The sequence below is a fragment of the Euphorbia lathyris genome, chromosome 10, assembly GCF_963576675.1.
Source record: "Euphorbia lathyris chromosome 10, ddEupLath1.1, whole genome shotgun sequence".
Classification (NCBI taxonomy): Eukaryota; Viridiplantae; Streptophyta; class Magnoliopsida; order Malpighiales; family Euphorbiaceae; genus Euphorbia; species Euphorbia lathyris.
In genome coordinates, this window is record NC_088919.1 from 2,130,533 (window position 1) to 2,145,266 (window position 14,734).

General features: G+C 33.0%; 2 protein-coding genes across 2 annotated transcripts; both read left to right on the plus strand.

The window, feature by feature from the left end:
• Nucleotides 1–249: 249 nt before the first annotated feature.
• LOC136208844 (V-type proton ATPase subunit E-like) lies at nucleotides 250–8,472 on the plus strand. Its single transcript, XM_066000097.1, has 6 exons — nucleotides 250–485; nucleotides 655–755; nucleotides 1,370–1,526; nucleotides 1,854–2,050; nucleotides 4,059–4,158; nucleotides 8,217–8,472. Exons 1-6 carry the CDS (start codon nucleotides 384–386, stop codon nucleotides 8,250–8,252), a joined length of 693 nt encoding a protein of 230 aa, XP_065856169.1. The 5' UTR covers nucleotides 250–383; the 3' UTR covers nucleotides 8,253–8,472.
• A 3,458-nt stretch (nucleotides 8,473–11,930) lies between these two features.
• LOC136209454 (WEB family protein At1g75720-like) lies at nucleotides 11,931–14,418 on the plus strand. Its single transcript, XM_066000918.1, has 2 exons — nucleotides 11,931–12,223; nucleotides 13,803–14,418. The coding sequence occupies exons 1-2, from the start codon at nucleotides 12,095–12,097 to the stop codon at nucleotides 14,223–14,225; spliced, it is 552 nt and encodes a 183-aa protein (XP_065856990.1). The 5' UTR covers nucleotides 11,931–12,094; the 3' UTR covers nucleotides 14,226–14,418.
• The last annotated feature ends 316 nt before the right edge of the window (nucleotides 14,419–14,734 follow it).

Here is a 14,734-nt window from a genome sequence, read left to right on the forward strand (position 1 = left end):
TATAATAATTATATCACTCAATATTTTCAACACTTATAATATTCAGCACTTAAAATTCAGTACTTATTTTTTCGGCACTTAATTTTCTGTTTTATCAAACAGCACCTTAGTGTAAAATTCAGTAGCTTTTATATTACGTTTTGAAATTCAGTAACCACACCGTAAAAATTGAAAAAGTTAAATGACCTTGTGTGTAATTTACCCAAGATTTTTTATGATATAGACAGCCACCATAAGTTTGCTTTTCTATCCCAATTATCTCTCTGTTTCATAAACCGTACTTTTCCTTCTGCACAGTTTCATAGCTTTCCTTCTTCACTATCTCGAAGCAGACTGCTGCTTCATCCTTCTTTTGCATTCTTCTCTTTGATCAATCGGCCACAATGAATGATGCAGATGTCTCCAAGCAGATCCAGCAGATGGTCCGATTCATCCGCCAGGAAGCGGAAGAGAAGGCCAACGAGATCTCTGTTGCTGCAGAAGAAGTAACCCTCAACGATTTTCAGTTTTTTAGGATATCTAATTTGCTTTTTTTTTTTTTGTTTAATTGAGTATTGGATTTTGTGTAATTTTCTTTTATTTGATCCTGGACATTGAATTGATGCGATTTTTCTTTTTTACGACCTGATTCGATCTAATTTGAAATTTTGCTAGGAATTCAATATTGAGAAACTACAGCTTGTAGAGGCTGAGAAGAAGAAGATCAGACAAGAGTACGAGCGTAAAGAGAAGCAAGTTGATGTTCGAAAGAAGATGTAATTTGCCTTTTTTCTTTTTAATTGTTTACTAATAATTTTCTGGAGATAGGATCTTTGCTTTTTTGCACTTATGTTGGTATATATTGATTCAGTTGAAAATTGAGTTATAAGGGATGGGTTTTGAATAGACAACTTGGTATATTGGTAGGTAATTGCTGTATAGGGAGTTTCTTAGAGTTGAAGTTGATCTTACAATTAGCTGACAACCTTCAGAATCCATCTTGAACTAGATCAAAGTGCAACCATAAAATTGGATATCAGAGTTGGATTGAAATGGGGACATATGTGATTGCTTTACATGGTTATAAATGTCATGAACACATGATTCAGTTTGCCCTTTGAGTTTGAATATGAAAGAACCTTTGAATTTTTGGAAATTTTCTATTACTAATGTGTTTTGAGTGAGAGCTAACTCCTGCGTTGCTCCTATCAATTTGGTTTTTCTCTTAATAGGAGGCTACTTTTTTTTAAGAGGATGTGTTTGAACCCACAACCTCCCATCTCTGAAACTAGAGGTGTACCAATTGAGCTATGCTCCTTTGGTGGCGGCTACTATTTTTTATCACCAACAATGGTGTATGTGAAGTTCATGTGATTTTTTTTTTTGGCAGTGAGTACTCCATGCAGCTTAACGCATCTCGGATTAAGGTTCTTCAAGCCCAAGATGATGTGGTTAATGCCATGAAAGAGGCGGCAGCAAAGGATCTTCTAAATGTGAGCAGTAACCATCACGTGTACAAAAAGCTCCTGAAAGATTTGGTAGTTCAGGTCAGTAAATAGCTAAGCTGATTTTTCTGGTCTTCTTCTTAATGGGTTAGATGTATTCATATCAGACAATTTCAGTTGAGAAAATTGTTCTGTGTAGACACTGATGTTGATATCTCTAGCTATCCAACACCATGCTGCAACCTGATATATAAGTCATTATTAGGTGCATAGTTTAGTTTTGTAAATATCTCATTCTTGAAGATGGATAGCTGCTTCTAGGTTCGAATTTCATTTTGTTGAAATATTTACTGACTATGTTATATAGAAACAACTAAATTTTACAAATGAGGAATTTTTGTAATATTGAGTAATCTAATTTTCTGGCAGAGTTTGCTCAGACTTAAGGAGCCTGCTGTCTTGCTGCGTTGTCGGAAAGATGACCTGCATTTTGTGGAGTCTGTCCTGGATTCAGCAAAACAGGAATATGCAGACAAAGTAGATGTTCATACACCTGAAATCATCGTTGACAATACTATCTTTCTTCCACCTGCTCCTACTCATCATAATGCCCACGGTCTTTATTGGTATTTTCACCATTTGATCCTAAAGCGTTTATTCAGTTTTATATCTTGCTGTTTGCAATGGATTTCTAAGAAATTAGCTACTTTTTGGTGACTGTCTTAAATTTATGGTGGCAAACATGCTGAACTGATGCTTTAATGATTTTCCAAGGAATTTGTATCATAAACAGTCAAAATAATGAGATTCAGATGAGGAATAGAAATAGTAACCTCAGATAGATGATTTCCATTATTTTATTTATCAAGATGATAACTTAGAAACAGACGTACAACAGTAAAGAGAGAAATAGCCAAACAACAGAAAACAACATTAACAGTAGAGAGAAATTCTACTGCCCAAGCCATAGCTGGAACCAACTAATAGAATACTCATATTACCTGTCCAACTGCTCTCAACAACACATATAACCTCCTATTCTCTCATCCCAAGAAATAACTAACTATTGATAGTACCATAGTCTTTAAAGGTGTGCAACAAGGCGCGCCTTTGGCGCATGGTGCACCAGGCACAAGCCTTAGTGCCATGACACCCCCATGGCGTGGCGCAACCGCTGTGGCACACGCCTGGTGCGCCATTTTGCGCCAAGGGACAGTTGCCAAAGGCGCACCAAGGCACGCCTTGGTGACATAGCGGCAATTTTATGGTTTTGTTGACCGTTACACATCTGGAACATGTGTTCTGAAGGGTCCCAAATAAGAAAAAAAAAACAAATATTAAAAAGGAAGAGAGAGATTATATGTTTGAATCAAGAGTTTGATGATGCTAGATGAGTATGATAGTGATGATGAGGAGTGATGAATTTGGATAGTTTTGATCACGAGTAGAACTTAGGATTTAGTATTCAACTTTAGCTTTCTAACATGGGGTTTATTTTGCATTTTAAAGTTTATTTATGCTTAAGAATATTGTCATGATTTAGTATCTATGAAGCACGGACACGGGTGCGGACGCGGGTGCGGACACGGAAAACGATATTTTTAGAAAATATGAGACACGGGTGCGGCGGGGACACGGCAAATTTTATATAATTAATTATATATATATTAGATATAAAAATATATAAAAAACATGCTAAATCACAAATCGGAATCGTGATGTTAGGAGAAGAACCCAGGAGAAGAATCGCAGCGCATGAGAAGGAAGAACCCAGGAGAGAAGAAATTGTTTCTGATTATTCCCAAACAAAAACGAAATCGTGATGTTAGGAGAACTGCAATGTACGCAGCACAGGGGTTGAAATCGCGATTTGCGCAGGAAGGAGAGAAGACCTAATTCTAATTCGTGCGATAGAGATTATAATTTAGGATTTTTGACAAATTGCATAATTGATCCTTAAATTTTATAAAAAAATTTTAAAAAAACCCTAATTTTTAACTTTTTTTTAGCCCAGCCGTGTCCCCCCGTGTCCCGCCGTGTCCCCATCCGTGTCCCCATCCGTGTCCCATTTTCCGGCCGTGTCCCCGCCGGGTCACCGCCGTGTCCGGCCGTGTCCCCGCCGAGTCCCCGAGTCCGGCGAGTCCGACTCGGCCACGGCGACCCCGGGGAAGAGTCCGTGCTTCATAGTTTAGTATTCATTGTACTTTTATGTTAGTTCTATAGTTTTATAATTTTTGTTTTTGTCAGTGCGCCTTGTCTCGCTATTGCGCACGCCATAGCCGTGCGCCATGCGCGAAGGCTCCAGGACCCCTAGCGCCTTAGTGCGCCATGCGCCTTTAATAACTATGGATAGTACCAGTTGCCACGTGGTCCTTCTTTTTTCTAGAGTAACTTCTCCAAATTCTAGGCTCATAAGATAATTGGTCTAGCAAATGGCCCTTAGCACTAGCTGTATCACTTTCCATAGCATTATTTGTATCATAATTCCACCACAAACTCATATGGTTAATTGTAGAATGGCTTGCTGATAAGCTTGAAAGTGTATCACGATTATTTTCTTAAACAATCTCTTTTATTGTACAAAATACTTGTGTTTTTTTTTTGAGTATGAACTTTTTTGTTTTAATACTTCAGCTCTGGAGGAGTGGTGCTAGCTTCTCGGGATGGGAAAATTGTATTTGAGAATACCCTTGATGCACGGTTGGATGTTGTTTTCCGCAAAAAACTTCCTGAGGTATGTTCCATTTTAAACTCTTTTATTTTTATTTTTATATATATTTTTACTTGTTTTTGTTCTTAGTGCTCTTCAGATGGTTATAATATCACTAAAGTAAGGTAGATGTAATATCTTCTTTTAGATCAATATGCCCCAGGAATCTTTTTTATATCGTGAGAGGAAGGGAGTGACATGTTGACCATTGACCACCAATAATTATAATTTCATTCCGAGCATCTGCTTAACAACTTGAGAATTCATTAAATATTTGCAATCACCTATGATCCAACTGATAGTGGGGAAGCCTTCAGTAGCGCTTATTACTGACCTGACCATGCATTCATTCTGCTGGGGCAATTCCGTCAAACATTCTATTCCTTTTACTCTTGAAACTAATTACACATCCTCATATGCAGTCTTTTACATTGGGAGGTTGTCTCCATATAAATAAATGTATAACTGTAGGAATTTATGTGATTAAAAAATTCAAGCAGCAAGTACTAGGTATAATGAAGAGAAATGTGATTATGGGATTCATAGCTGTTAAGGCGCAAGGCACACTAAGGCGCTAAGGGGTGCTGGAGCCTACGGGCAAGGCGCACCTGGTGAACATGAGGCGCAGAAAAAAAAAAAAAAATATATATATATATACAAAATCTACATATCAATATTTGATACTAATATCACCAATACTCTATTACTAGTTAAAGCATAAGTCACGATCAACCAAAAAATATACTTATAATCACACAAACAAGACAAAACCGCATAAAAACGTAATATTAAACGTCAAAAACACCAAGTTAAGTTCATAGAGATATATACTTAACCTAAGTAAGTAACTAACTAATGCTAATAAACTAATAAGCATTAATTGTCAATCAAAAAGAACTGAAAAAGAACTACTAATAGTCATCATCAAGATCCTCCTCAAATTGTATATATTTCATCTTCAACCCCACTACCTATAGCAACTGCAACCCAAGTTAAATCATCATCCTCGAACACTAAATCATCATCTTCGTCTACTTCTCCTTCCATTCTACCTATCAACACTTTTGTTTTACACTTTTACTTAGATTCCCATGAATATTGATATATATATACTGTATGTTCCACAATTTTTTTTTTTAATTACTAATTAATTATTTCTTGTTTCCGATTTATGAGCTCTTATATCTTTTTAAATAAGTCAGTCAATAAAGAAAATAAATGAAAAAATATGTAAAACTTAAATTGAATTTTATATTCTTAATTATTATTAATTTTAAAGTTTTTCCAAAATACTTCACATATTAAAATAAAAAAGTTAGAATTGGTCAAATTCAAATAAAGATACTACTGGAAAAAAAAAATACTTATTCTAACTAACTAGAAATCCTTTTTTTTTTCAACGAATTACTTTAAATTTAACAAACCACTTTTCTTAGAATTCTTTAACCTTTCTCTATGTATATAAGTATATAAAAATCTGTAATTACTATCAAGGGTTAAAATTAAGTTTAGGTTTACTTAGATTAGATCAGTGGTTGAGATTAATCAACCGTTTAGAAAAAACCTAATCAAAACACTAAATGTTAATGAGGCATGCCTTGATCAGAGCCTCTGAAGCCCAGGCGAGGCGCACAAGGCGAGAGCCTTTTACACTGCACCTCGCCTCAAGGAATTAAGGCTCACTACCTTGAGCCTTGCGGAAGGCGCACCTTTAACAACTATGATGGGGGCTAAAGAGAAGATTTACAAATTAAGTGTTATATTTTATTTATAAAGTCATACAAGCGAGAATAAGCAATAAAATGCCTCATATTTTTCCTTTTGCTGCGGGAAATTCATATGTGAAAAAGGAACGGACAAGAAACGAAAATGGTTATCCTTTAAAATAGCGCAACACAACCGTGTCTAAAGTTCCCACATGATGTAAATCTTCTAGTGATTTAAAATATCAAATTTCTGCATCCATTATCTATCTTTTTTAGAATTTGCAAGATTCACCTATTTTATCTTCAGGCTGAACTTCTCAGTCGTCTTCCATGGCCTTAAGTTCTCTGTTATTTTCAGTGACTCTGCTTATTTTAAGATGGTTCCTTCCTCCAGTAAAATGTTGTGTTCTGATATTGAGCAGCATACTCTCTGCTTCTTGCTCATATAAGTGAAACTGCTCATTGTGAACTGTACATCTAAATAACAATTTTATAATCAGCAACAGTTAAACAATTTTCCGGTACTTTTACGATGTTTCATTCTAAAAATCATGTTTTGGGTGTCGTTTTTTCTGTTTAGAAAATATAGCTGAACTGAACTGACTTTATAAATTTATGTTTATATATTTTAATTTTGTCGATTTTCATTTTCTAATAACTAGATTTTAGTCTTTATGTAATTATAACAAAGCCATATGCTTTATAAAACATCTTTCTATAGAACCCTTTCTTTTCCCATCTCGATGTCCTGGCACCTTATTTATCAATTTCTCACCAATACATCTCCACGATCTGCAAAACCACAAGTAAATAATTGGAAGAAATATGTTAACTTATAGTTCTTCTGTTTTTGTTTTATTTCTTCCTTGTCCACAAAAATGGGACCAAAGAAGTTCCAGTTTGCTATCTTTCATGTAATGGTTCTCTATGTCAAATGGATTGATAGATTCAGGTTATCTTGTTTAGTTAAACTTCTAGAACCGATGGACATTAGGGATTAGAAATAGTTATTTTTGATAAAATATACAGTTCATTTCACTTTGCTCAATCTGCTGAAGTAGGTTGTACTTTTTGTCCGTTTTTTAACATGTGTTCGTTTGTGTCTAATACTCTTACTACCGCTGTAAAATGAGTCGAGCCACTGTGTTCAGCTCAATAAAAGCTTGACTGTGTTCGGCTCGATTTTTAAACGAATCAAGCTTGAGCACGGTGAAACTCTGTTCCAAAGTTCGTGAGGAGACTAGGTTATAGGTTTGAGAACTAGCTCGAATATAATGTTTATGGCTTGGTTTGATTATTTTTTAATAATAGTATTTCTATAAAGGGGAAATATAAAACTATGTTTAGGTTTCAAAAACTATGTAGATTTGTGTTAAAGAAATTTCAAATGAGATTGAAACTCTATCTTCTACTTTGATTTTTCATTTTAAACAGAATTGATGAGTTGTTCGCAAGCCTTGTTTATGAAAATAATTAATGAGCTGTCCGCGAGCAAAGTTTATGAAGAGAATTAACGGAGCAAATAAACGAGCCGTTAGCAAGCAACTCACGATCAGATAATTTTCTTAATAAACAGAGCTCAAATAGGATATTGTGTTTGAGTCGAGCTCGAGCTCGTCCATTTTTTGTTGAGTTAAAGCATGAGCATGTTAAAGCTCGGCTCAATTCGACTGTACATATTCAAGCTCAGCTTGACTTGATTACGGTCCTAACTCTTGCATGTGTAGAAACTTTTCAATGCATAGCTGTTACATTACATGTATTGGTGTTAGTAATTCTTTTTTGCAATCAAATCTTGTAATTATTGGGTGAAGTGTGGGATAGGTTTTAAAAATATGCTTGAATTTCATTTTGTTTCAATAAATTCATTTTTGAACATAAACAACCACTGGAATAGTGACGTGATAACTACGTTGGAAATGAGAGACTCCTATGTATGATATGACATCCAAATGACAATATTTTTTATTTACTTAATTCAACAGCTTGAAACGATAACTAAAAAATATATATATTTTTTATCTTTTGTTGTGACATGGCATATATGTGATTGTTACATGACTGTCTTATCATATTATACATAAAAGTAAAAGTTCTTTCAAATGTGGTGGTTATGTCATTATTGCAATGATTTTGTGTGTGTCTGAATTGGTTGATTTGACTTTATTAAATAAAGAGAAAATTTTTATAATTTTACTGAAACAAAATGAAGTTCAGTGACGTTTTTGTAACCGACTTCAAGCTTCAGTGACCATTGGTACAATGAATTTATCCTGTAATTAATTATCATGTTCACATGGCTCAGAATCCATGCAAAGTTTACATATTTTGAACATTGTCAAATAACAGAAACGCCATGTTTGCTTCTTGTTGCAGATCCGAAAGAGGCTCTGTGGTCAGACCGTTGCATAATGGGTTAGCTTTACGTGTTGTTTTCGTCCCATTTAATTTGTGTTAAATATTTGAGGATTAGAATCTATTGTTCATTGCTTGGTTGTGTATTTTTATTTTTTTTAATATATATATGTATAATGTGGTTTGCAGAATAATTTATTTGTGTACATTTTTGAGGCATGGCATTGACAATGTAACAAACAAAATTTCAGCCTTCTGTAATAATGAAATTTCCTCATCTTCTGAGCATAATATCCATTTAACAAAATTGTATAATTTAATATTTTACTAAAAAAAACCTAATATTTTTATATTTTTCTCAAAGTTTTTAATAATATTTATTAGCTCCATTGGTAATTTTAATCATATAATTTCAAATAGAAATATGATTTCTAAAAATATAATAGTAAATTTAGATTTATTAATTACCATTTTATTGTAAATGTAGTTGGATGAACATGTTATTATTGGTTTATTTTTTAATAAAGGAACAAAACAATGTTTATTTGGGTAAATGGTAGTAATTCGGGATAAAAGAAGTCATTTAAAATAAATATAGCAATAAACTAATTGAAAAACTCTAGAAACTATTTTTTCTTTTAAATTGGAGTTTTGAACTTAAAAAGCTTTTTCAAACAAATTTTCACTAAATATAACTATTAGAGATAGAAGTTTGACTAGTCAAAACTTCTAATTTTACTTCAAATCTCTATTTTTTTAATAATAAAATGGATATTTCATTAAGAATTAGAATTCAAAGCCATACAAATAAAGTGTGTGTGGACCCAAACCTCATAGTCAGACTTCGAGTCAGTTGCCTTAGCTAACAATTGGGCAATCCGATTGGCAAACCTTTTAAAGAATAGAACCGAAGAAATATCGAGCTCCTTTAGAAGAGCTTTACAATCATCCACAAGAATGCCAAAAGGAGAAACCAATACACTAGTACTATTAAGTGCCAAAATTAGGAGTTGCGAATTTGATTTTAGTTGAACATTGGTGAGACCAGATGTTTTCAGTCAGCTCAATGCTTATTTACAGCTAAGTGCTTTTTCCATGAGGGGATCCAAGATAGAGGGGATCAAGCCGTTTGTAGCATATACGAACTCAACAGGCGAGTTTCTAATCACCATTCTGAAACCAAACTAGTAGAATTTGTCGAAGGTTGCTGCGTCGATGTTTAACTTCAACATGTTCGACGGTGGGGGCTTCCACTTAATGGGTGCAGCCATGCCACGTGGTCAGAAACCAGGAGCGAAGCTTGCACATGCTTCCATTTACTAGTCGTCAACTCGTTGCCTATCAGAATACGAGCTCCGATTTTAAGAAGGGGGATGCTTGACATAATAATGTGCCATATGAAACTAGGATCCACTTTAATCGTCGCATCAAGGATTGAGGTAGAAAGAAAATATATGGCCTTATAGACTCTAGCCACCAATGAAGTCAGATTAGTAAGCATCTTCCAGGCCTGTTTTGCTACAACGCAATATTAAACTGGTGAAGGCGACGAAAAACCATACCACCATATTTTTTGTGATGCATAGCCGCTCTGAAGACTGCTAGTGAATTCTACGAGTAGCATCTTCTTCCAAGCTCCACCAAAAGGAGTTCATCATACATTCCAGGCCTGCATAGAGAATTTAAGGAATGAGAAAAAGATTTATGTCGTTTCTGATCCAATCTTCAATAGCCTCTAGTGCAATAGAAAGAAACCTAGTCGAAAATGAAAGCGCAAAAAGCAGCAAGAAGGCATAGCAACAAGAAGAGAAAGATCAAAATTACTTACATTTAAAAAGGAAATCTCTATAAAGATGAAAGCGCAAGAAGCATGAAGAAGGCAGATCAAATGATCAAAGAGAGCAAGAGACTCACCTAACTTCTTTCTTTTATACTGCTCGAGAAGCAAGTGAAACAACCGGAATCATCATTACAATTAAGTAATGACTAGAGAGCATTAACCGCTCATGGCATGCCCCTCAAAAAATGCAAAACTGCGACACTTGTAAAACATAAACAAAACCGTCGTCAATTGGAAAGATGTTCAAAAGTATAGAAAAACGTGCTCTGATAATTACATTTATCAGCCGACTAAGTAACGGAAAAATCAACCGTCAAAAGCTTGCATAACTTCATTACCAGTCCATCATTTCTCTAAAAATCCATAAATTATCAAAGATCGATCCTTCAACTTATCAGGAATCAACAAGTACAACGATTCCCCAAAATCGATGCTTTCTCATCCTAAAGAATGAAAAATTAGACCCAGGGGCATATGATATCAGGAGAATATAAGCTCGCCACATGACATTTATGAAACCCAAACAAGCACCCGAGAAAAGAGAACACGTGGCATCTTCATAATGGAACTGGTCAATATGACTCTATATTGAAGACCTTGGCTCAAGAAGTCTTAAAAGATCCAGTCAAGGATCCACCCGTTACAGTAAGATGGCGTGAATCACAGGCCTAACGGACTTAACAGATATTAGACTATGATATCCGGGTACACGTTCACCTATCAATAGGTGACGTGTAGCACATCCCGTTCCTAAACTCATAACTGTCTTCTACAACTCGATCACATATCAATAGAGTAATCACAACTCAAGGTGCACTACTCCATTTAGTTATTAAGCTTACATCTTAACTTTGATTTACTGTTGTGTTCATCCTCAAATCGTACCTCAAACTGGCTTAGGCGTCAGAGTGGGCTAGCTGAGCAACAACCTCCATTTGACCTTGTTTCTGTCCAATTGTAAGTTTCCAAGTGGACTTATATGATTTAACCACATCATCGGGTAAATTTAATAATTTATGAAATATTAACAAATTTTAAAATGGTCACTGAACTTCATTTTATTTCAATAAAATCATTGAACTTTCCTTTTTGTTTCAATAAAGTTATTCCATCCATTTCAGATAGAAAAAGTTATCGTACTAGTGAAGTGATAGCTATATTAGAATTGATTGAGTTTTACGTATAATACAACAACCACACACCGACAATAAAAAAGTTATATTTTTTATTTACTTAATTCAACAACTTGAAATTGTTACATGACAATCAAAAAATGTATTTTTTTTATCACATGACATACACAATTACCACGTGACTATCATGTGATACGTAAAAATAAATTCTTTTAACATAGTTGTCATATCGTTATTCCAGTAGTTTCTTTCTGAATTAATTGAAATGGTTTTACTGAATAAAAAGTAAACTTTACTAAATTTATTAAAATAAAATGAATGAATTTTTAAAACTTACCACAAAGTTCAATGACCATAAATTATATTTACCCCTATGATCCCGGTCCATTGAACCTTACCAATAGAAACATGATAATTATGCACTTTTTTTCCTTAAATCAATCATCTTCTAATGAAATAGCATAATCCTATTTTTTTATTGGTCCAGTGTAGAAGTTGTCATTCCATCATAATCATTATATATATAAATGTATGTGTAGAAGGAGGGAAGTCAAAATCAAAGAATGGAGTTTGGCAAAAACGAGTAACCAAATGTCAACCTCAATAACAAAATTCCAGTGAAGTGGACGCCAAGATAATTTTACTTTTCATTTATAAACAAAAAAGAAGTTATTTATTAAACTAAACTAAACTAGAAAGCATTTATATGTACATTAATTAATAATTAGTAACAACCTAGCTTGTTAATAAACAAAATGTAGGCCCTACCTACCTATTATCTCTCTCATCCTCCACTTTAATTCTATCTCTTCTTATATATATAATTATTAATTCTTGCTTTGCATAACATTTTATCTGCCTATAAATATATATATAGAGTGTAAAGAATTAGTTAATATTGAAGTGAAATAGTGAGAAGGAATAAGATGGAGATTAAAGAACAAGGAAGAGCAGAAATAGATACAAGACCTCCTTTCAACTCTGTTAAAGAAGCTGTTTTGATGTTCGGCGAACGGGTTTTAGCTCCCGGAATCTATGCTAATCACCTCAAACGGGTACGTTTAAAAGTGTTTATGTGGTTTTTGGTTTTCTTTACTATGTTTAAAGAAAAATGTTTTCAAGATTTGTTTCCGTACAACGTAGTATATATACGTTCATGTAAAAAAGATCAATTTTTATCTTATTTTGTTCGGAAAATTTTATATATATATATATAAGCATCGATTTGTTTCATTCAAATTGAGTTCAGAATCTCAATATATATATTTTTCCTTCCGTTTAAAGGATGTAGTGTAAATTTTTTGATACACCCCTTAAGAAAATGATTAATATGTTCAAATTATGTGGAATTTTACTAAACTAACCATCATGTAGTACTTTTTTTTTTTTGTAATTACAAAATTTTATCTTGGAAAAGTAATATCTTCATATTATTATTATTATCACATATTGATTAGAGAGAATGATTAAGTGGAATTAGTTAATTCTAGAGGTTGATGTATTTCATGAGTATGATTGTTCAATTTGAAATGAAATACTAATATTTATTAAGGGTAAATATGAAATAAATAAATAAATAAATATTCTTTTCAATTTTATAACATGATGATAACTATTTTTAAATGAGAATTTTTTTTTCTTATATGACAATTCTTTAAAAAGTAGAGGGAGTAATAAAATATTTGTACTATGTGAGTGCATGATTAATGTTTCACGAACTATACAGTATTAAGTAAAGGGGAAATTCTACTATGGATTGGGATTACTAATGTTACGTTAGCAATTGGACCGATGTAACATCGTCTGAATAGATGGGAATCTACTCAAATAATGTCACGTTAGCAATTGGACTGATGTGGCATCATTTGAATGGAAGAGACCAGTATTGATACAATTCATTGAATTTTTCTAGGTGGAGTTTAAATTTTGGGTTGAATGATTAATGTTTGACCATTTGTGAAAGTGTTGAAATTATTGCATGAAATACTTGTACAAACAAGGAAGGAATTGACATTACAGGGATGATGCATATATATGAATTACATTACTAGGGCAAATTACATTTATGGTCACTAAACTTTAACTCTATTAATATTATGATCATTAAACTTCAAAATATAACATAAAAGTCACTCAATTTTACATTTTCTAACATTATAGCCACTAAACTTCAATTAACATCTCAAAATGGTTATTAATAACATCCAAATGAAAAATTCCAATAATTAATTAGAACCCCAATTGTTACAAAACCATATTTTTTTTATTTCCCATAGTCACAATTTTTGGAGCATTCTCTTTAAATATTCACTTTCTCTCTTAACCGAACAATATCTAAATGACCTCAAAACGAAAATGTTGAAGAATTAAAATTGCTTAAAATATCATTAGTCCTTGGAATTTTCTAGTTTGAGGTCATCAACGGTCATTCTGGTGTATCAGTTGAAGTTTAGTGACTATAATGTTGGAATGTATAAATTTGAATGACTTTTACGTTATGTTTTCAAGTTAGTGGTCTAAATAATATTAGTTGAGGTAAAGTTTAAAGATCATGAGTGTAATTTACCCTACTTTACTAGTATATAAATGAGTAAATTGAAAATGAAATTGTAAGTGTAATTTGGTGTATATTAGATGGGAGAACATGGAGGAAGTGAAAGTCAATCCAAAATGGGAGCAATGAGAGCAGAGCTTGAGGATACAAAAATGAGGCTTGAAAAGGCTAGAGAAGAAGTTGAAATGATGGGGAAAAGTATAATATCTTTAAAGGAAGAACTTGCACAAACTAAGGCACAACTTCAATGGCTCAAGGCTAAGGAATTAATGTTCATTAAAAACTCCCAAATTAGCATCCAAAATCATGAAGAAGAAAAACAAGAAGAAGATGAAAAGAAGAGAAATGTGAAATTTGCAAGTCCTCCTTCATTGACAAAAGTTATATCTACTTCAAAGGAAAAAGAAAAAGAAAAGTTTGTGAGAAATTCTTCTACCAAGAAACACTCACTTGCCCCTATTATAAGATGGCTTATTTCCAAGAAGAAACAACCTCACTCTTAATTACTTGTTTACAAAATCATAATCAAAATTTATGATTTTAATAAATGTTTCATTTTTTAGATATATGTTGTCTCAAAAAGTTGTAATCCAATTTATAGTGTGTTTTACTACATTAAATAACCGCTTACTCAGTTTACTAATTGCTAGTAAACTGAGTAAGCGGTTTACTAAAATGCTTAATACAATGATCTTTTAGTCCAAAAAACATATTTTCCTTTATCTTTGAAGATATCTTATAATTCTCTAAACTTATTTAAAGTAATTTATATTTTTTTTTGGATATACTTAAATTAAAGTGTCATATTGTTTTATGTGAACTTGGATAAAGTGGCATATTGTGAGATGATTTGGGCGATAAAAGCAATGTTCATGGGCTCGTGGTATATATAGAGTAGTGTTCACTTGGATCATAAATAACTAAATGAATTTGGTCATTCACTATCAAATCTAAGCTTATTAAATTTAAACCTTAAGGTGCTTTGAATCTACAGTCTAGATGTTTTCAAAGT